General features: G+C 46.2%; 1 protein-coding gene across 1 annotated transcript; it reads left to right on the plus strand.

The window, feature by feature from the left end:
* The first annotated feature begins 3250 nt into the window (after positions 1–3250).
* On the plus strand, positions 3251–21892 carry LOC149304013 (vomeronasal type-2 receptor 26-like). Its single transcript, XM_089480908.1, has 6 exons — positions 3251–3532; positions 10575–10869; positions 12813–13673; positions 14119–14346; positions 15470–15596; positions 20834–21892. The coding sequence occupies exons 1-6, from the start codon at positions 3315–3317 to the stop codon at positions 21736–21738; spliced, it is 2634 nt and encodes an 877-aa protein (XP_089337034.1). The 5' UTR covers positions 3251–3314; the 3' UTR covers positions 21739–21892.
* The last annotated feature ends 1212 nt before the right edge of the window (positions 21893–23104 follow it).

A 23104-nucleotide genomic window follows, 5' to 3' on the forward strand; every position in this document is an offset into this window, starting at 1 on the left:
ACATGTTAAGTACCAACACTCTGGCAGAGAAGGCTAAAGACCTCATAAAACTACAAGTCCCAGGATTGCATAGGAAGAAACTACAGGGTAGATTCCAGAGGGTGATGCTCGGGGACAGTCGCTCCTCGAAAACAGAGCTTAAATGTGGCATCCCTCAAGGCGTTATACTGTCCCCGATGCTATTCAACATTTATATGAAGCCGCTGGGGGAAATCATTCGCATACATGGGGCAGGGTGTTATCAGTACGCTGATGACACCCAAATATATTTCTCCATCTCCCGATCAGCAGCTATGACAACAGATGGCATTTCTCCCCTCAATCAGTGTCTTGAAGCGGTAATGGGCTGGATGAGGAAAAACAAACTCAGGCTGAATCCAGACAAAATGGAGGTACTTACAGTAGGGGCCCTCAAACCAGGTATAGGGTTGCAACCTCCAGTCCTAGATGGGGTCACGCTCTCCACAAAGGACTGTGTTCGCAGTCTGGGGGTGCTCCTAGATCCGTTGCTTCACATGAGAAATCAGGTGAATGCGACGATCAGGAGCGCCTGTTATCAGGTTCGGCTGATACGCCAGCTGCGCCCTTTCCTGGAAGTAAAGGACCTAGAAACTGTTGTACATTCACTGGTAACTTCACGACTTGATTTCTGCAATGCACTCTACATGGGGCTACCCTTGTGCTTAGTCTGGAAACTTCAACTAGTGCAAAATATGGCAGCCAGGCTGGTCGCCGGAAAAACTAGGAGTGACCGAATAACACCCATCTTAAAATCTCTTCACTGGCTGCCTATTAGTTTCCGGGCACAGTACAAGGTGTTGGTTATAACCTTTAAAGCTCTACATGGCTTGCGTCCAACCTATTTGAGGGATCACCTGCTTCCATATAATCCACTTCACACCCTCCGGTCCTCTGGGAGGAATCTATTGCAGCCTTTAAAACCCAGACTAACTGCTACCTCCCAGAGGGCCTTCTCTGCAATTGCTCCCAAACTATGGAACGGTCTGCCGGATGAGATCCGTCAAATTGCCAGCTTAGACAGCTTTAAAAAAGCTGTCAAGACGGATCTCTTCAGGCAGGCCTTTCCTGAATAAAGTGCCCGGCCACAGAATGACTGCCCCCCACATCATGTATTAGCCCACCACTCTGTCCTCATATATCTGTGTGTGTGTGTGTGTGTGTGTGTGTGTGTGTGTGTGTTTAATAGATATTTTAATTGTACATGTTTAATCCTGTTTTAAGGGGGGGATTTGGGACATAATTTTGTAAATGTGGATTTTAATATGTTGTGAGCTGCTTTGATTGTCTTGTCACAGAAAAGCAGGATATAAATAAAAGTTTTATTTATTTATTATTTATTACCATAAGCAAAACAATAACAATAAAAATACAGATTAAAATAATTAAAACAGGTGAATTGGAGAAAGTCAGTTTGTGGCAGAGAGGAAGTATCTTAATTACAGTTTGTGGTAATATGGTAATGTGGGGGGGGGGGAAGCTCAGTCAGCCTGGGAAGATCCATTTTGACAGCCTTTTTAAAGGCATTAAGAGTGGTGATATGACGGATCTTCTCCAGCAGGTCATTCCACACTTTAGGAGCAGCAGATGACTGGGAAACCACAGTCAGCCTGGTCTTCTTTGACTGCAGTAGATTCTTCCCAGAGGACCTGAGTGTGCGGGATGGATTGTATGGAGAAAGGCACTCCTGCAGGTAAGCTGGATGCAAGCCTTGTAGGGTTTTAAAGGTTAAAACCAACACCTTGTACTGCTCCCAGAAACTAATTGGCAGCCAATGGACATATTTTAGGATTGGTGTTCTATGGTCACTCCTGATGACCAGTGACCAGTCTGGCTGCCTTTTTTGAACTAACTAAAGTTTCTGGATGCATATACCATAGTTTCCAGGTCCTCCAGTTCCTGGAAAGGATGAAGCTGGCATATCAGCCAAAGTTGATAGCAAGCACTCCTGACAGTCGCATTTACCTGATTTGACATCTGGAGTGATGAGTCTAGAAGCACTCCCAGACTGAAAACACAGTCCTTTAAGGGGAGTGTGACCCCATCTAAGACTGGTTGGTGTATCTCAGTACCTGGATTAGGGGCCCCTACTGTAAGAACCTCTGTTTTTTCTGGATTCAGTTTTAGTCTGTTTTTCCTCATCCAGTCCATTACCGCCTTAAGACAATCATTGAGAGAAGAGGTGTCATCTGTAGTCAAAGCTGTAGACTGAGACATGGAGAAATATATCTGGGTGTCATCAGCATACTGATAACACCCCGCCCCATGCCTCCGAATGATCTCTCCCAGCGGCTTCATATATATATTGAATAGCATCAAGGACAGGATGGTGCCTTGAGGGATGCCACAATTAAGCTCTTTTTTTGAAGAGTGACTGTCCCCGAGCATCACCCTCTGAAATCTGCCGAAGGGGAAGGAGTGGAACAACTGCAATGGGATGTCTCCAATTCCTAACTCTCTCAGGCTTTCCAGAAGGATGTCATGGTCAGTCGTATCAAAGGCTGTTGAGAGGTCTAATAGCACCAACAGGATCATACTACCCTTGTCAATGCTTAGGCAAAGGTCATCAGCTAAGGAAACTATGGTAGTCTCAACTCCATATCTTGTCCTAAAGCTGGTTTGAAATAGTTCTAGATAATTGGTTTCATCCAAGACCACTTGGAGCTGAAGGGCAACAGCCCTCTCAATCACTTTAATAATTGTTTCAGCATAAAGTCATTTGCAGTCCTAACTACAGCCAAACCACTAAATCAGTGAGAACTTAGAGTTTTATTAATTCAAGGAATTTACTCTTTGTGAGACTAGTGATTGCATTATTTCAGTGTAATTAAAGAGATAAGTCCAGATGACCACAAATGATTCCCATGGAATGAATGGTAGATGGATTAATAATTATATGCAGAATAATAACTCATTTCAGAGAGGTAATTCTAAATTTTACTAGGCATGGTTCCAATGCTGTATGTTTTCTTTGAAATGCCATTGAGAAATTATGACTATGTGTGTTTATCTGCCATGCAATTATCAAAATAACAGTGATTAATTCTGAACATTTGAAAATCCCCAAGAAGTTCCAATGAACATGTCCAAACAATGAACTAAGATCAAAGAATGCTATTAATATTCTTCATGTTGTTAAAAGATGGGTGACAGTCTGATTCTGTACACTCTACACCACTTTTTGATTTCAAATCAGCTGAATTTGCAGCCATACTTGCCAAGCACTCCTTACCAGCATCATCTTAACGACGATGTTTGAAGTGGGCAATCCAGTCTAATACATTTTTTTATAGAAGATGGCACTATTCATAGGATCAATGTTAGTGGTACTTCCTGAAGTGATGTGCTATAGACCTATTGCCAAATGTGCCATTGGTAGCCCACTTCCTATTAAGCATAAGTATTATCATTCAGGAGATCTCCTCATTGGTGGTATTATTTCTCAGATCTATGTTATCTCTGACCTGATCACATTCAAAAGACATCCATCTGAAGAACTGGTTGATGATCTCATGTGAGTTGGAACTCTTAAGTAACCCATACTTTGGACTAGCTATAATAAAAAAGCATAGGCATACTGAGCTGATGGGCTACAACTTTAGTGGGTCTGGGAACAACCAAAGGGAAGACATTCAACCTCTTCTTGATCACATCATCATATATAGTAGCAGTGATAATAGTGGTATTAGTAGTGACTAGGGATGTGAATCTTCACGCCCCCTCTTGCCCGCCACGCCGGACCATCGCTGCCGCCGCCGCTGCTGGGACTGCTCTTCTGCCGGGCGGTTCCTCCCGGGTGTCGGAGGTGCGCATCTGCGCACCGCCTCGGGAGGACCGCCCACGGACTGCGGAGCACCCCGAAGGGGCTCCTTTTTGGACTCTGCAGTGCTGGCTTTGGCGCTTGGCGGCCAGTTTTAGGCGCAGGGGCTCTTTAAGGACAACCTGGGGGGAAGCCAGAGAGGAACTCCGCCAGGTGAGAGCGGCGGAGATAAAGCCGGGCGACCGGGCCCTCTCTGACACGCCCCCTCTTGCCCGCCACGCCGGACCATCGCTGCCGCCGCCGCTGCTGGGACTGCTCTTCTGCCGGGCGGTTCCTCCCGGGGTGTCGGAGGTGCGCATCTGCGCACCGCCTCGGGAGGACCGCCCACGGACTGCGGAGCACCCCGAAGGGGCTCCTTTTTGGACTCTGCAGTGCTGGCTTTGGCGCTTGGCGGCCAGTTTTAGGCGCAGGGGCTCTTTAAGGACCACCTGGGGGGAAGCCAGAGAGGAACTCCGCCAGGTGAGAGCGGCGGAGATAAAGCCGGGCGACCGGGCCCTCTCTGACACGCCCCCTCTTGCCCGCCACGCCGGACCATCGCTGCCGCCGCCGCTGCTGGGACTGCTCTTCTGCCGGGCGGTTCCTCCCGGGGTGTCGGAGGTGCGCATCTGCGCACCGCCTCGGGAGGACCGCCCACGGACTGCGGAGCACCCCGAAGGGGCTCCTTTTTGGACTCTGCAGTGCTGGCTTTGGCGCTTGGCGGCCAGTTTTAGGCGCAGGGGCTCTTTAAGGACCACCTGGGGGGAAGCCAGAGAGGAACTCCGCCAGGTGAGAGCGGCGGAGATAAAGCCGGGCGACCGGGCCCTCTCTGACACGCCCCCTCTTGCCCGCCACGCCGGACCATCACTGCCGCCGCCGCTGCTGGGACTGCTCTTCTGCCGGGCGGTTCCTCCCGGGGTGTCGGAGGTGCGCATCTGCGCACCGCCTCGGGAGGACCGCCCACGGACTGCGGAGCGCCACAACTGCGCATCTGCGCAGCTGCGCAGCACTAGTGTGGGAGGCTTGATTGGCCCTGGGAGCAGAGGATGCCTGTAGTGGCTAACCTCTGCTCCTCTAATAGCCATAGAGGGGCGGGGGGAGGATAGGGATGCGGGGGATGCCTGGGCCAGGGATAACACCTTGGTGGGCGGAGCTCCAATAGAGGTTGTGTGTGGCAGGGGGAGGTATGGCGGTGGGAGAAGGGACTTGCGTTCCAGGGGAAGGCATGATAGATGCATCATATCTATCTCACCTTCCTGTCCCCCTCCCAACCTGAAGGACCTGAGGGTCTCTCCAACCGTGCCACAAACCCTGTCGCTGCTCCTGTGCAATGCCAGGTCTCTCAACAACAAGTCCCACATCCTCCAGGAGCTGTTGGAGGACTCGAAGTGTGACCTGGCTTGCATTACCGAGACCTGGCTGGGGCCTGAAGGTGATGCTGTGTAGGCTCAGGCCCTGCCTGCTGGGTACTCGGTGAAGGACCAGCGCAGGTTAGGTGGGTGGGGGGGGGGGGGAGTGGCCTTGGTACATAGGAACACCGTGTCCCTCACCAGGAACCACATCCGACAGACTTCCTATATCGAGTGTATTTACCTGACCCTAAAGGCTAGGGACAGTCTAGGGATTCTGTTAGTGTATCGGCCACCCCGTGCATTAGCGGACTCCCTTAACGAGCTGACACAACTGGTCGCTGAGCTGATGCTGGAGACGCCCAGGCTTCTTGTCCTGGGCGACTTCAACATCTCCCTCACGGCCAGCTATGTTCCACCCGGTGCGGCTCGGGAATTCATGGAGACCATGGCGGCCATGGGCCTGTCCCAGCTGATACAGGGTCCTACGCATTGTGCGGGTAATACTCTTGATTTGGTCTTCTGTTCGGAGGCGGAGAATCCGTGGGCGGAAATAGTTAATGTTTCCCCCCTGTCATGGACGGATCATTTCCTGGTAGAGGTGAAACTCAAGGCCTCTACCCAGATCCCCCCCGGGGGTGGTGGACCTGTTAGGATGGTCCACCCTCGAAGGCTGATGGAACCTGAGAGGTTCCAAGAAGCCTTAGAGGGGCTCACGGTTGGAAATGACGGCGACTCTGTTGACGCCCTCACCGGTATCTGGAATACCGGTCTTTCTAGGGCTATACACAGGATCGCTCCCAAGCGCCCTCTCAGGCCCGCTTCCAAGCGTAAGCCCTGGTATACGGAAGATCTCCGGGCAAGGAAGCGAGCTCTGCGACGGCTAGAGTACCGTTGGCGCAAACACCTTCGCTTAGACGACAAGACTCTCCTAGACCAATTATTAAAGGACTATGGAGAGGCAATACGAGCAACAAAGAATTCGTTCTATGGTGCTCGTATTGCGTCCGCTGAGTCGCGTCCGGCAGAGTTGTTCAGGGTGGTCAGGGAGCTAACTCAGCTCCCTCCCACCCCGAACCAGATCCTTGAACCTTCTAAGGCCTGCTGTGACTTGTTTAACGACTTTTTTGCAGATAAAACTTCTCGTATAAGCGAAAGTCTGAACGCCGACGTTATAGCAGAACCTAGGGTAGAAGCGTCCAGAGCCTCCGTGGACTATGTTAAACTGGATCAGTTTGAGTTGGTGAGTACCGAGGATGTGGACAAGATCCTCGGAAGTGTTCGGAAAACAACCTGCTCTCTTGATCCCTGTCCCTCGTGGTTAGCGGCCCAGGGGGGACCGGCGGTAACATTATTGTTACGCCGGATAATTAATTCATCTTTGAGGGATGGGCAATTTCCATCGGATCTTAAATTGGCCATCGTAAAACCGATCCTAAAAAAGCCCTCCCTCGACCCCCTGGTACATAATAATTATCGGCCAGTTTCGCTGCTACCATTTTTGGGAAAGGTGATCGAGAGGGCGGTTGCTATCCAGCTTCAGGCGGTCTTGGATGAAACGGATTATCTGGACCCATTTCAAACTGGCTTCCGGGCGGGCTACGGGGTTGAGACGGCCATGGTCGCCTTGGTCGATGATCTCCGTCTGGGCATCGACAGGGGAAGCGTGTCCCTGTTGGTGCTCTTGGACATCTCAGCGGCTTTCGATACCATAGACCATGGTATCCTTCTGGGACGCCTGGCAGAGGTGGGAATCGGGGGCACTGCGCTCCAGTGGTTCCGCTCCTACCTCTCTGGGAGGTCCCAGATGGTGCAGCTGGGAGACGTGTGCTCCGATGAGAGGCCCCTTAAAACTGGGGTCCCTCAAGGAGCCATTCTGTCTCCCATGCTATTTAACATTTACATGAAACCGCTGGGAGAGATCATCCGGAGACATGGGGCGCGGGGTTATCAGTACGCTGATGACACCCAAATCATTTTCTCTATGTCTCCGACTGACGCAGTGACTGGGGATGGCGTCTCTCCTCTCGTGGCCTGTCTGGAGTCAGTAATGGGCTGGATGAGGGAAAACCGACTCAAGCTGAATCCAGAGAAAACGGAGGTACTAGTGATAGGTTCTCCTGACCCAGGAATGGTGGTGGTTCCACCTGTCCTGAACGGGGTCACGCTCCCTGTGAAGGACTCTGTGCGCAGTCTGGGGGTGCTTCTTGATTCGTCGCTTCACCTGACTGCTCAGGTGGATGCGACGGTCAAGAGCACCTGTTATCAGCTTCGGCTGATTCGCCGGCTGCGCCCATACCTGGCCCAGAGGGATCTAGAAACTGTTGTACACGCTCTGGTAACTTCGAGACTGGATTTCTGCAACGTACTCTACATGGGGCAACCCTTATACCAAACTCGGAAACTGCAGATGGTGCAGAACATGGCAGCCCGGCTGGTCACTGGTGCTCCCAGGACCAGCCATATAACACCGGTCTTAAAGGACCTCCATTGGCTGCCCATCTGTTTCCGAGCTCAATATAAGGCGTTGGTAATTACCTATAAAGCCCTAAATGGCTTGGGCCCAGGATACCTAAAGGACCGCCTCTCCCCGTATATTCCGCCTCGCACCCTCAGATCGACTGGGCAGCAGCTATTGAAGGTGCCTGGGGCTAGGTTAGCCTCCACTTCGCGGAGGACGTTCTCCACAGCTGCCCCAGCCCTTTGGAATGCGCTGCCCACAGAGCTCCGCTCGTCTACCACCCTGGCCCAATTTAGGAAGGACTTAAAAACCTTCCTATTCAAACAGGCATTCCCCGAATAGATATCCTGCGGGCCTCCCTCCTCTTTTCGTGGCCAAGAGGTTGGGTCATGGGGCTTTTTTTTAACTTTTTTTTCCTCTATTGTTGGAGTTGAGCTGTATAATTGTGTATTGGATATTTTTATTGTACTTTTATTGTAATTTTTATTGAGTTGTTCTTAAAATTGTTTGTTTTTACTGCTGTGAGCCGCCCTGATCGAAGGAAGGGCGGCATACAAATAAAATTTATTATTATTATTATTATTATTATTATTCATTTTCTTCTTGAAAAAAGGAACATGTGATTTTAGCAATTTTCATCCTGCTGCAGTATTTATTCTGTGCAAAATTTGCCCATGGTTGTTTTGCACAGAAAACAGCATTTTCCATGTAGAACTATCTTCTGTGCAGAAAAAGCTGTTTTTTACACAGAAAATGCTGTTTTCTATGCAAAGTGACCACATATGAATTTTGCACAGCATAAGTCTTGGACCACAAATATTCTCACCAATCCAGGATTTTTCTTGTCAGGATTTCTCAATACTCAAAAAGCTTTTTAAAAATCATTTTGGAATATTTTTCCACCCCTTGTAGTTACAGCAGCAATAACTATCACACTACATTTCTTCTCAGTAGTTGCAGTTACTCTAGGGGCAAAACAACATAATGCAACAGCTGAAGAATAATAGTAACTTCTAGTACTATTACTGCACAGAAAGGAAATTAGACTAGATAGCTCCTGACATCCTTTCTAACTGTCTGATTTTATTACTCCTTCTACTATTAGTACAATAATAGGATTCTAATTGCATAGCAATATATTTCTGCTAGCAATCCAGTCTGCTTCCAGCTTCTAAAAACCTTGTGAATTTAATTATTTATAAAATGAATGCTATGTGCTGAGTTATTATTGTTGAATGAAAAAAACCATTTAATACATTTTCTAGCCTTTTCAGGAGTCTGTTTACCTGAATGGCCCTTTCTCTGGATTTCAGCTATCTAAACATAAATAAGGAAATGGAAGCATCTTGTCTATTTTTACATCCACCCTCCAAAGACCTCCAATGAAGGACAATCCATCATCTTCTTAAGCAGTCCATTCCACTGTTGAGCAGCTCTTATCATCATGAAATTCTTCCTAATGTTCAGGTGGAATCTCTTTTCTTACAATTTGAAGTCATTGGCTTGTGTTCTAGGACCCTATCACATGGGATTAAAACTCCGGTTTACCTTTCCCAAATTCAGTGCTAATTTGGGAGGCAGCTGGGTGTTATAGCAAAGAAATCACTGCTGAATTGCCACCCAGGCACAACCCAGGTCCTGTAAACTACTTCTGTGACCATTTTTAGAAGTCAGAAGCTTCCAATTTCAAAAAATGGTTGTGGAGGCAGTTTACAGGACCCAGGCTGCATCTGGGATGGACCCAGATGGTGATTCAGCAGCGATTTCTGTGTAATAGGACCCAGCTGCCTCTTGAATTAGTACTGAATTCAGGAAAGGTAAGACAGTTTTAACCTCATGCAATAGGGCCCTCAGTCTCTGAAACAGCAGAAAACATGCTCACTGCATTTTACACCACTCCATTCTACATTTCAGATATTTAAACATATCACAACTACTCAAAATTATCTAACATGGATAACTATTAAAGTCATTGTGGACATAAAATGTTTGAATCTATATTCAGATATTGGCCAACTCTGTGTTTATGTGGTTCAAAGATTAATGCTAGAGTAACGGAAAGCAATGGCAAACCTCCTCTGAGTAAACCTCACCAAGAAAACCCTAAGACAGGGTTGCCATATGTTGGAGTCAACTTGGAGGCATATAAAAATATATATTCTGTCAAGTGTAATGTTTGGGAGACAATGTTGACAAGCTTGAGAGTGTCCAGAGGAAGGCAATACAAATAATGAAAGGTCTGGATACCATGTCCAGACTTAGGGAGCTGGATACGTTTAGGCTGGGGAAGAGCTGTTTAAGTGGTAACATGATAGTCATGTTTAAATATTTGAAGGGATGTCATATTGAGGATGGAGCAAGTTTGTTTTCTGCTCCTTCAGAGACTAGAACATTAGAAAGAACTTCCTTATAATAAGAGCTGTTTGACCATGGATTATGTTGCCTCGGGGTGGTGGAGTTTCCATCTTTGGAAGAGGTTTTATTTTTATTAAACAGAGGCTGGATCGCTATTTGTTGGGAGTGCTTTGATTATGCCTTCCAGCATGGCAGGGGTTGGATGTTTTCTCTTCCAGCTGTAGAATTCTGTGATTCTATAAATGAGAATGATACCTCCCTGAGCCATGAAATATATTTTGTGCAATGTTAATCACAAGAATATATTGATTTTATTCTCTTTCTTCACTTTTTTAGATTTCTTTTATTTCACAGTGATTATTACAGGAAAAATGATCAGAATTAACTGAGTCAGTGTCATACACAGAGAGAAAAATAAATGTGATAAACTTCATATTCTGAAGCAGAAGCACTATGACATGGGCTTTAACTTTCCTTGCAGGGTTTTTATGCAAAACTACCAGCACATCCTGGCCATGCTATTTGCTATCAGTGAGATAAATGGAAATCCACGGATTTTACCTAATACCAGCCTGGGCTTCTCTATCTCTAACAGCTATTTCACAGCAAGATGGACCTATCTTGCTTCCATGGAGCTTCTCTCTACACATGATAGATTCATCCCTAACTACAAATGTGACATCAAGGACAAGGCAGTAGCTGTTATTGCAGGGCCTAATCCTCATATTTGTCGCTTCATGGCCACAATTCTTTGCATTTACAAGATTCCACAGGCAAGATGTGCTCATGAAACCCAGAGGAAGCCAATGAAGGATTCATATTTCATTTTCCCTTCAGATCAATTTGTGCAATTAGATCTAGACAGGAGAAAGTTAGAAATAAATAATGGGGCAACCATTCATGATGCTTACAACAAAAAGGAAATCGAATGAACCAAGAGAACCAATATATTTGTTTCACTGAATGTTAAACAATATAGATTATTGATGCTCCTGCAGATGGTAGGCATACTCAACATTTTTTCCTGACCATGCTCCATGGCCATTTCTTTGTGACCCAGGTAAAGATTCAGATCTCCATCTGACTTCAGTGTCATGGATGCCCAGCACTTATAGCCAAGAGGGCCACATGTAATACTGGCTCATTGACTCACTGATTAGTGGTATTAGATTATACACACACACACACACACACGAATATGCACACATATCTATGTGATCCTCTTGCCTTGCTGGGAAGGAATGGAGATTCCTCTGCAGCCTAGGAAGAACTATGTTTGTTATTATCTGTGAAGAAATAGGTGGCACATAGGAGTGATGGTATCATGTATGGCATGATTTGGTCAAGTAGATCTACACCTGGTCAAGGAGTGAATCTGAAAACATTAATTTTTGAGGTGGCTTCCCATTTTTATAAATCAAATCTTTGCTTCATTACTGAATTTTTATTTCAATAGTCTTTAAGCAGACATGATGTACACTCAAATATGGTACCACTAGGAAACCCTTTTGGCAAATGTTAAAAACTAAGGGAAATATCATCACTAATACTAACGTGTGTGTGTGTGTGTGTGTGTTCAGGTTGCCTGTCAATTATGATGACTTCATGAATGTCACAGGATTTTCTTAGGCAATGAATACTCAGAGTTGGTTTTGCCAGTTTCTTCCTCTGAAATATAGAAATTTATCACATGGGGGAAAACACGTCCCCCGATGCATTCTAACGAGCACGAGCGCGGGTGCGCACGGAGCATGATGGGAACCCGATGGATCCCAGAACGCTAGTTTACCGCACGGCGGAACACCGACGCTGACGCCGGGCGTTCCCATCGGGCTCCCAATGTGTTCCAGAGGGTGCCATTTCTGGGAACAGTTTCAAAAGCGTTCCCAGAAATGGCGCCCTCTGGAAGACATTGGGAACCCAATGGGAACGCCCGGCAGTGACGGCGGCGTTCTGCCGTGTGGTAAACTAGCATTCTGGGACCCATCGGGTTCCCATCACGCTCCGTGCGGCCCGCACTCGTGCTCGTTAGAACGCATCGGGGGACATTTTCCCCCCATGCGATAAACTTCATAGCATCTGGCATTCGTTGGTGGCTTCCCATCCAAGTACTAACTAGTACTTAACCAGCATTGATTCCAAGATCAGATTTAATCTGGTGCCTCTGGGGTGTTTAGATCTAATACCTAATACTAATGGGATCAGATATGAGATGTTTGGGGACAAATGTTACAATTCAATGCTATTATGCAAAGAGATACAGATTGGGTCTCCCTTATCTGGAATTCTGAAATCTGAAATGTTCCATAATCCAAAATTATCCACATGTGTGGCTGAGACAGTAACACCTTTGTTTTCTGATGGTTCAGTACACACACTTTGTTTCATGCACAAAATTATTTAAAATATTGTATATAAAAATTACCTTCCAGGTGTGGGTATAAGATGCATATGAAATATAAATGAATTTCATGTTTAGACTTGAGTCCTATTGCCAAGACATCTCATTATGCATGTGTAAATATTCCAAACTCCAAAATCAAAAATACTTCTAGTCCCAAGCAGTTCAGATACAGGAGATTCAACCTTTAGCTGTATTAATCTGTTTAACATAAAGAAGCACATTGGAATCCAGTAGCATCTTTTAGTCTAACTGGTTTAGTCTAATCAGGGAGTCCAGTCTGATGAAGTGAATTGGGGTCCATGAATGCTTATGGTAGAGTAAACAATCTCAAAGGTGCAATTCAGCATGAATGGCAGTGCATGCACAAAGAGAGACACAAAAAAGTATTTTAGACATACATTTATTTCCTTAATTTCTTTACTTCCCTAGTTCTCATATGGTTCTGCTCCAGTGATGAATAACAACATTCAAGAAGTGTTATTTCACCACATGTTTCCAAATAAGGAGAGGCAAACTTGGGGGATACTTCATTTACTCCTACATTTCAAGTGGATCTGGATTGGGTTATTTTTCATAAGTAATGTTGATGGAGAGAGGTTTGCACAGAATATGCTATCCACGTTCACACAGGAAGGTATCTGTTTTGATTTCATAGAAGAATTGCCCAAAGAAAAATTTGCCACTGATATTTATGAAATGGTAACAGATTGGCTTGAAGTATATAACACTCTGATGAAGAGCACTGCCAGTGCTGTCATCTTGCATGGAGAAAATCAAATCATGATATTTTTGAGAATGTTTCCATTGGTTCCAGAATTTGAGGAGTTTTCAGTACAGAGAAACAGTAAGGTCTGGATTATGACAGCCCAGATGGAATTCACATCACTTCCTTTTCAAAGAATTTGGAACATAGACTTTCTCTATGGTTCATTCTCTTTTGCACTTCCCTCAAAGGAAATGTTAGGATTCCAGAAATTTGTCCAGATGAGAAACCCTAATTCAGAAAAAGAAGATGGATTTATGGGGGTCTTTTGGGAGCAGGCATTTGAATGTTCTTTTACCAAAACTATTTTAAATGAGGACAGTGGGAAGAGCTGCAATGGAGATGAGAGTCTTGAAACCCTTCCTGGGTCTGTTTTTGAAATGAGCATGACAGGCCAGAGCTATAGTGTCTACAATGCTATCTATGCTGTGGCACATGCTTTGCGAGCCATGCAGTCATCCAAATTCAAACACAGAGGAACAGCAAGCAGAGGAAAATGGATGCTTCTGCATCCACAATTGTGGCAGGTAAAGGCCCTAAGTGCATCAGTGCAGGAGAATGCATCATATTTGTATGTATATTATAAGTTTCACCATTTAATTGCTTACTGCACTTCCCATATAGCCATATAAATTGCACTTCTGGACTTGTTTCATTGTCTTAAGAAAAGTCATGATCGCTTCAAATTATGCTGTATCTGTTTTAAGTATCCTAGTCTCACAGTGGCCTGCTACATGCCACATGGTAAAGAGGTTTAAGAAATATGTTGTGGTTGCACAGAGCTGGCATGGTATAGTGGTTTGAGCATTGGGTGATGACTTTAAAGACCACCAGTTTTCAAGGGCAAACTTCCTCTGAACAAATCTTGCCAAGAAACCCTGATGATAGGTTTGTCTTAGGGGTTCCATAAGTTGGAAACAACTTGAAGGCACATAACAACAATATTAATTGCCTTCCTGTGCTTCTGTTTAGCTCCACCACTTTCTGGGAAGTGTCTCATTTAACAACAGTGCTGGGGAAAAGATTTCTTTTGATCAAAATGGGCAAATAGAATCTGGTTTTGATCTTATCAACTGGGTCACATTCCCAAACCAGTCATTTCTCAGAGTCAAAGTTGGCAAAGTAGACCCCAAGGCTCATTCAGATAAGCCACTGAGCATTTCTTCAGCTGATATCACTTGGCCCAGCATGTTTAACCAGGTACGTGCTGCTCACATTTTAGGATGTGTTTCTGAGTATTAATTGAGTGTCAACAGTATATGTACGGCATACATCTCTTTATTTGGGGAGGGGGTTGGGAAGGGACCATTTAATATTTTATTGTAATGTATTTTTACTGTTGTAACTCGCCTGGATTCCTAGTGATTGGGTGGGCTATAAATAATTTATTATTATTATTATTATTATTATTATTTGTGTACATGAAAGAGAGAGGGGAGAGAGGATTATGTAAATTCATGACTCTCTGTATATGAAAATGTGTGAGCATGCCAGCCACTTTGAGAAATGGTGGTACCTACTGTAGGCAATACACTTAATCCCTAGTGGTAGGTGGTTCCAGCCAAGACCTTCCTGTACTGAATCACTTCTCATGGTATTAACTCTTAAGGGAGAAATAACTGCAACTTGAGTTTTTACTTCAAAAGTTGTACTTGTCCAACATAGTCAGACATAGTTTTCTTTATTCTGTAGATGAATGGAATTTGATACAATTAGGGTGAAACAAGGCAATTCCTCTCCAGCCCTGTTCTCAAAATCAACATCATCTTGGAACTCTGACACCTATAGGAGCATATCTTCCAATATATTTTCCTAGATAACCTTGCTACTTACTAAATAAATCAAACAAATAAATAATAAATAGTGATTAGAACTGAAAATCAAGCTGATTTTGATCACAGTGTTTTGAATACAGTGAGTTCTTTGGATATGCAGGGGTTCTGTTCTGCCCTCCCACCCCATAAGAAAAAAAATTGGAATGATCATGCCACATATTATTAAATGATGGCAACATAAACACAATCACCTTCTGTTCCTAGGCACATCACTCCATGCATCTGAGGAAGTAGATTTAAATCTATGAAAGTGCTTATGCTACCGTTTTCTTCCTTTTTTTTACAAAGGTACTACAAGAATCCTTTTCATACTGATCCAGACTAACATGGCTATCTGTGTCTTTGAATTCATTTTTGTTGTCAGCTGTCTTCTGCATTTGGGGCATAAATCACTGTTTTATACAACAATTGGAAAGAGGCTAGTAAAATAAAAACTCTCAAAATATTGTGTCTAAATATTAAAATATACTGCTTTCATTTATTGTCAGGACTTGCCTCTTTCTGTGTGTAGTGAAAATTGCTGTGCAGGTTACAGTAAGATAAAGGTGGAAGGGAAGCCATATTGCTGTTATGATTGCCGTCGATGCCCTGAAGGAAAGATTTCAAATCAGACTGGTAAGTAAAGAGTTGTTCGCTTATGTTGGCTGTGGCCCAAAATATAGTGTGAACATCCAGTTTTCTAGATATAAATGTTATTACTCATGTTATGATATTAATTGTATATTATATTTATTGCTTTAAGATATAGAGGATTGGTCACAATGTAGTTATTGATATAAATGGTGACATTATTGTACATAGATAGCACAACATTTCATAAGGATGGGAAGTTAAAGGATTTCTGGAAATGTTACATTAAGATAGACTTTACTGATAGAGATGCTATCTTCTTTTGGAATTAGATGCTCCTTCAATTGAAGCATCTTCTTCCAATGGTGGAAGTTCCTTCTTGAGAGTCAACTCATACAAATCCACTCCACCTTATTTGAAAAGTATGGACACAGATTTCTTTTATCATGTTGGCTTGACTAATGAGATTAGCACACTGTCTTTGGCGGGATACAGACGGGCAAAAAGGGGTGTATTCATGACGTCATGAAGGTAGAGCCTTCAGACGGCCCTTACCTGAATGCCGTCATGAACACGCCGCCCGCACGCCCCAAGCGGGAAGAGGCGGCATTAAAAAGGTGCTGCTTTTTTCCGCTTCTTTTTGATTTGCGGCGTACGTGCGCAGCTCCGTATGTAAGCTGCTGCACCGGTACGCCCGAATTGCTACGCCGCAAATATAAGTTGCCTGTTTAAAAGCTCCGTGTCAGCTGCGTCGCATAATGGGTCGGGGTCCGGGACATGCGTGGTTTGCAGTCAAGCTTTAATTGCAACGTCCGCTGCCATGCAGCTGTGGAAGCTGCAGCACAGCTGCGGCGCATTTTAAGACTCGTAACCCTAACCCTAGAGCCACTTGTGCGCATGCGTTGCTAGAATCGCGGGAAGTTGTAAGTTTTGCCGGCGGATGTTTTGGTTGGAGAAAGTGATAAGGGAAAGTTTGGAATTTAAAGTGACCCCCTACACACATTCCTGCGCCATGTTCACCTGGGAACGGGCACAGTTCTGCTGCTCCTGGCACAGCTGTGCGGCGGTTCCCCTTTGCCACCAGGCAGGATGGCACAGCCATCCACCAGCACCCCGAAAAAAGGCAGGGGGACGTCTTGGTCTCATACTGAGACGGCTGACCTCATAGCTATATGGTCCCAGCCAAACATTTTGCAGAAACTGGAGCAGTCCTACCTGAATGCTGACACATATCGAGAAGTGGAAGAAGCCATGAGAGCTGCTGCACCGGTACACCAGAATTGCTACGCCGCTAATTTAAGTTGCCCATTTAAAAGCTCCGTCGTATAGTGAGTTGGGGTCTTGGAACATGCGCAGTTTGCAGTCAGGCTTTAATTGCAACGTCCGCTGCCATGCAGCTGTGGAAGCTGAGGCACAGCTGCGGCGCATTTTAAGACTCCTAACCCTAACCCTAACCCTAGAGCAACATGTACGCATGCGCTGCTTGGAAAGTTTGGACTTTAAAGTGCACCCCTACACACATTCCTGTGCCATTTTCACCTAACAATTAAAAACGCTAAAACTGTAAATATTGACATATGTACAAGGGAGGTGATGGGGGATGGCAGGGGGACAGCGGTGGCAGTGGAGACAGCTGTGGCTGCACATTGCAGATTCAGCAGGAGCGCGGGGACCAAAGGAGAGGAGGCATCCATGATGCTGGTGACATTGGCAACGTGCAAGTGGACAAGGATGCCAACACCAGCTGATCACCAACTGGCAGGAGACCACCATTGTTTTTGGGCAGAGCGGGGGGGAAAGGTTTAAAGGGGCTTGGGCACTTTAAATATGCCCATAGGCTTTCTGCCGCCCCTGCTTTAGCGCTGCGCAGCTGCGCATCCACCAGCCGGCAAAGGAAAAAAAAAAAGAGAGACCCCGGAGCTTGAATGTGCCCAAGACCTTTTGATGCCCTCTAAACTTGCCCCCAAAAGCAAAGGGCAACTACAGGGGGCCTGGGCCTGGGATCAAGGGGCAGGGAGCACTGATAAGGCAGTAGGTCCCATGATGTCCCATAAAGACATCATTTCGCCTCCCAGGGCATGTGTTCCCTCCCAGCCCTATCTACTCTATTCTACCCTTCCTGTTCTCTCCTCCCACCAGGCCTGGCTCACTGGTCCCCAAACCAGCAATCTCCAAACTCTGTCCTCCCAGGCGTTTGGACTTCATCTCCCAGAATCCCCAGCCACCTTGCCCTGTGGTCTGGGATTCTGGGACATGAAGTCCAAATGCCTGGAAGGACAGAGTTTGGTGATTGCTACCTCCCAGCACTCCTGCCTAGCTTTAGACTGCACAGTTGCGCCTCATTCACACTCACAGCCACACTGCCGCAGTTGCGCATAATTAACCACACAATTTTTTTAAAAAAAAATAAACTTTTTTATTAACAATAACAATAAATTTTTTTACTATGTACATATATACAAAGGGAAGGGGGAGGGTGAAGGGGGGTGGTGAAGGGGAGATGGCAGAGGGGGCAGGGGAGGGAAGCTGCTTCAGGGAGGGGGAGGAGGCGGTGGGGCGGGAAGCCGGCGGAGGAGTTCCTGCAGGGTCTCTTCGATGGAGGAGACTTTCTCTGCCAGCTTGTCCACCTTCTGTTCAATGGCAGCGAACCTCCTCTCCGTCCGGTTCTCTGTGGGGGGAAAAGAAAGAGGATGGTTAGGGTCAGCCTGTGGAGCCCATCACCCACTCCCACAGGCAGGGTTTCTGGGTGCCCCCGCTCCCATCCCTGGGTTCACCTCTACACTTACCTTGCTGCCGGGCTTGGAGGACACGATCCAGGGCACTGGCATCGAGGGCCAAGTGCCCTGGCTGTCCTGGCAGGCGGCGGCTCGGCCCAGGCTCCTCTTCCTAGGCGGCAGCAACAGCAGCGAGGACTTCAAGCCCTGCAAAAGAGGCCCAAGTTACCATGCTGGCATGGCAGACGAGGGCACAAGTATCGTGGGGGCTGCAGTCAGGCAACCCCCACCCCTCACCCTGGGGACCTACCTGCCGCCAGAGGAGCCTGCTCTGGCTGCGGAGGGGCCACAGCAGCTGGTCCCGGCTGTGGCCCACCCTCGGGGACATCCTCGTCCCCCGAGGATGGTGGAGAGGGCGACCTGGCACGGTGCCCTCCCTCCCTCCGCCTCCGCCTCGGCCGCACGCCTGCAGAAGGGAAGAGGAGGGATGGCATTGGCACCATGCAGGAAGGAGAGGAGGGCAAGGGAAGGGTCAAGGAGGGGAGGACAGGGCATGGCAAGAGCTCTGGCTTACCTGGAGGACGGCGATCTTCTGGTCTGGGCCGATCTCCCCTGATCCACAGGTCCTTCAGTCGCTCAAAGAATGGTGGCCGCCTGTCAACCGGGGGGTGCTCCCCGAAGTCTTCGAGGGTTTCGAAGAAAGATGCCTTCAGAGTTTTAAACTTTACTCTGCACTGATGCATCTTTCTTCGAAACCCTCGCTCTTCGAGGGCACGGGACGCCTGGAGAAAATACCCCCGGTTCGGCTTGTTGGTGCTGGCCATCAGCCTTCGAGCGGCTGCCTGTGGCATCAGGGAGTCCAGGAGGATCCCGACCTCCTCATCGGTCCAGTAGGCCATGCGGATCGGGACCCTCCTGCGTGGCTCTGCCATCTTGATCGCCGTCCTGGGGTCTTGCACAGTTGCGCATGGGGATATATGGGCACCTGTGGCTCAGGGCCGTTAGGCCAAGGTGGTCCTAGGCCAATGATAGCTTTCAGAGGAGCAGTTTGAATCTCTCCCCCAATAGATGCCCTCTGGGTGCCCTATTGATACATTCAAATGGGCCATTAGGAAAGCTTGAATTTGAGGGGGATTGATACATTGTCAAAGGGGCAATTGGCAGTTGGAGCTGATGTATCTTTTTCACCCAGGAAAACAGGCGCCAGGAGACCTTTTGTGTGTGTGTGGTTGTGTGTGTCCCCCTCAGGCACGTGGCAAAACATGCCCACAGCACAGATCAGGAATGATAGGCAGACACAGGCTGTGGATAATGGGATACATTTATTCATGTGCTTATGCTATTACAGGACATTGCACTCTGACATCACAGATGATGGCACAGGAGCCATCCTTCAGATTCTCCTTGTCAGAAAAAAATCTGCCAGGGCATTCCTGACAGCCTCCCCTGCTGCCTTCTTGGCATCCTCTTCATCCTCCATGATTGCTCCCAAGGTGGGCAGCACAAAACGGCGCCTATATCGCATGCCCTCATCCAGGACCCTGCCCTTGGTCTCACAGATGTTGTGCAGAATGACACATGATGCCAGGATGGGCACCACGTTCTCCTCTGCCACCTTTGTTCTTCGGCAGAGCGAGGGAAAAAGTTTTAAAGGGGCTTGGGCGCTTTAAATGCGCACATAGGCTTTCTGCCGCCGCTGCTTAGCGCTGTAGCTGCGCAGCTGCGCATCCTCCAGCCGGCAAAAGAAAAAAAAAAGCCGCGGTTTGGGCCGCCCGTGCGGAAGCTGCCCCTTTCTTTGCGGCGTCCTCCGAGGCGGCGGTATGGAAGCTACGGGTCCGAAACAGACCCAGGTGAGGTGTCTTCACTGCCCCCGTGTGGAAGCCCCAACACCTGAAGCACGCCCCCGGGGCGGGCCGTCTGGAAGCTCCGCATTGAGCTAAATACACCTCCAAGACGTCTTCTCCTGCCCGTCTGTATCCCGCCTTTGATTCCTTTTTTAGGTGCAGGATGTAAATGCACAGGGATGGGTTCTTTTGCACAGCTCTGTGTCTGGGCAATACTCATCCCATACCCAACCCGGGCTTCTCCCAGACCTTTTAAAGAATGGGATTTTCCCATTCTTTAAAAGGTCTGGGAGAAGCCCAGGTCAAGTACGGGATGAGTACTGCCTGGGGTTGGAGCTGTGCAATACAATCTGTCCCTGTGTGTTTACATCTTGTGCCTAGCACGGGAAGTAAAGATGGTGCACTAACCTCCTGAGTTGGCACACTGCAGATTTAATGCAGTTTGACACCAGTTTAACTGCCATGGCTCTGTCCTATGGAATCCTCTGGGATTTGTAGTTTTGTGATATATTTAGCCTTCTCTGTCATAGAGCTCTGGTTCCACAACAAACTACAAATCCCAGAGGATTCCATAGGATGGAGTCATGACAGTTAAAGTTGTTTTGAACTACATTAATTCTGCAGTGTGGCAGCAGCCTTAAGCAGGACTTTATCTTTTAAACTGTTGTAGGCCTTTTTGCTGCCCTTATTGTTGCTGTAAATAAAACTGTGTTTTATTTTCCAGACATGGATGCCTGTTTACAATGTCCAGAAGATCAGTATCCAAGCAATGATCAGGATTCATGCATTCACAAAACTATAAGCTTCTTGTCTTTTGAAGATGCTTTGGGGATTAGTTTGGCCACTGTTGCAATCTCCTTTTTTTTCATCACAGCTTTGGTGTTTGGGATCTTCATTAAGCACAGAACTACACCGATAGTCAAAGCCAACAATCAAAACCTTACTTATACTCTCCTAACTAGTCTTCTCCTCTCATTCCTTTGTCCTTTGCTGTTTATTGGCCAACCTTGCAAGATGTTGTGTCTCATTCAACAAGTGGCTTTTGGCTTAATTTTTTCATTGGCAATTTCATGCATACTGTCCAAAACCATCATAGTTATTCTTGCTTTCATGGCTACCAAGCCAGGATCCTGGGCAAAGAAATGGATGGGAAAACATCTTTCCACCTCCATTGTTTTTTCTGGTTCCTTTATCCAAGCTATCATTTGCATTTGCTGGCTGGCAATCTCTCCACCATTTCCAGAGTTTGACACACACTCTATGACTGAAGAAATTGTACTACAATGTAATGGAGGTTCATCTGCTATGTTCTACAGTGTCCTGGGATTTATGGGCATGCTTGCCTTCATCAGCTTCACTGTGGCTTTTCTAGCCAGAAAGTTGCCTGACAGTTTTAATGAAGCCAAATTTATCACCTTCAGCATGTTGGTCTTTTGTAGTGTTTGGTTGTCTTTTGTTCCAACTTATTTGAGCACCAAAGGGAAATACATGGTGGCTGTGGAGATCTTCTCCATCTTAGCCTCTGGAGGAGGTTTACTAGTCTGCATCTTTTTCCCTAAATGCTTTATTATTATCGTGTGGCCTGAGTTGAACAGCAGGAAGCAGCTAAGGATAAGACGTAAATACTGAATAATATAGACTTTCTTTCACAGAAGTTTCAAATATGTCCCATTGTAAGCAATGTGATTTTACTTAGCCATGACTACATGCATTCATTAATGGGAAATAGATGTTTTGATTGAAGAATGAAATGTGTGAATCAATAAAATGTAAGGTCGTTGAATATGTGCTTCAAAGCTTGGTGTTTCTTCTGTCTGTATCAGACTTTGACTCATATTTTCCCACCATAATGTGTCTGTTTCTGTATTTTTAAAGCTATGCAATATGCAATTGTATGTGTGTACAAAGATGCCTGTAGTTGCTGTGTCCTTTAAATGTCTGTTTTAAATCTGAGAGGATAGATTCTCTACATGTATCATTTGGGGCAGTGATTCTATACACCTTTTTTCCTCCAGACGTTTTGAGATATCAATGAATACAGGGGTTGTACTGTATCACAGGTCAAAGTAGTGATGCTCAAACCAGCATAGGGAGCTGAACCAAACTTTTGGTTCAAAAAAGAAAGTGAGCTTAATTTTATCTTATGAATACACCAGATTCAAGGAAATCCATGTGTGCTAGCAAATACCACTGTGGGATGGTGAGCATCATCTTTTGAAACTCATCTAATGGGTAGCTGTTCTCATTTGCAGTTGGGGCACCATAGCTACAACTGCAAATAACCCTGAAGTAAACCTTAAAAGCCATCCGGCCATTTGGAAATATGGCATTTTGTTCTGCTGGTGAACAGGATGCAGCAGAATGTGACCAGAAAGGTGGAATCCATTAAGGCAAAGATAAGAGAAGTAGAAAAGGGGGGTTTGGAGATTTTCAAAGCTCTGGTATTCACTGGGAACAAGATTAGCATACTGGCAATGAATTGTCTAGAACTATATATTGTGAGGTTGAATGTGTGCACATTCAAGTCTTCTGTTGACTTATGGTGACCCCATGAATTTCATAGGGTTTTCTTAGGAAAGGAATACTTATATGCTTGGTAATGAAATCCCACCCCTCCCATCACACTGATATTTATAGAATTTCATATTAAATGTAATGTAATGCAACGTTATAAGGTGCATTTGCATTGTAAATATAATGCAGTTTGACACCACTTTCAGTGCTATAGCTCCATCCTATGGAATCCTGGGAATTGTTGCTTTACAAGTTCTTTAACCTTCTCTGACAGAGAGTGGTGGTGCCTCACAAAACTACAAATCCCAGAATTGTGTAGGATGGAGCCATGACAGTTAAAGTGCTGTCAAACTGCATTCCTTTTATAGTGAAAATGCACTTGGTCCAGAGTCATGACTAACTGGCCTAGTAAACCAAAACAAACAAGCAAACAAAAAGCACTACATTCATTTGATTGCAATGATGATAAGGCAGGTCTGGC

Source organism: Sceloporus occidentalis, unplaced genomic scaffold, assembly GCF_023333645.1.
Source record: "Sceloporus occidentalis isolate IW3139 unplaced genomic scaffold, rSceOcc1.0.p SCAF_14, whole genome shotgun sequence".
Taxonomy (NCBI): Eukaryota; Metazoa; Chordata; class Lepidosauria; order Squamata; family Phrynosomatidae; genus Sceloporus; species Sceloporus occidentalis.

What these genes read in the sequence shown, in the direction of transcription:
- LOC149304013 (XM_089480908.1), top strand. Translation starts at nt 3,315, where the DNA reads ATGGCACTATTCATAGGATCAATGTTAGTGGTACTTCCTGAAGTGATG. An exon ending in GAACTGGTTGATGATCTCAT is followed by an intron (nt 3,533 to 10,574) that starts GTGAGTTGGAAC and finishes TATCTCTAACAG; the next exon opens with CTATTTCACAGCAAGATGGA. An exon ending in AGTTAGAAATAAATAATGGG is followed by an intron (nt 10,870 to 12,812) that starts GCAACCATTCAT and finishes TTACTTCCCTAG; the next exon opens with TTCTCATATGGTTCTGCTCC.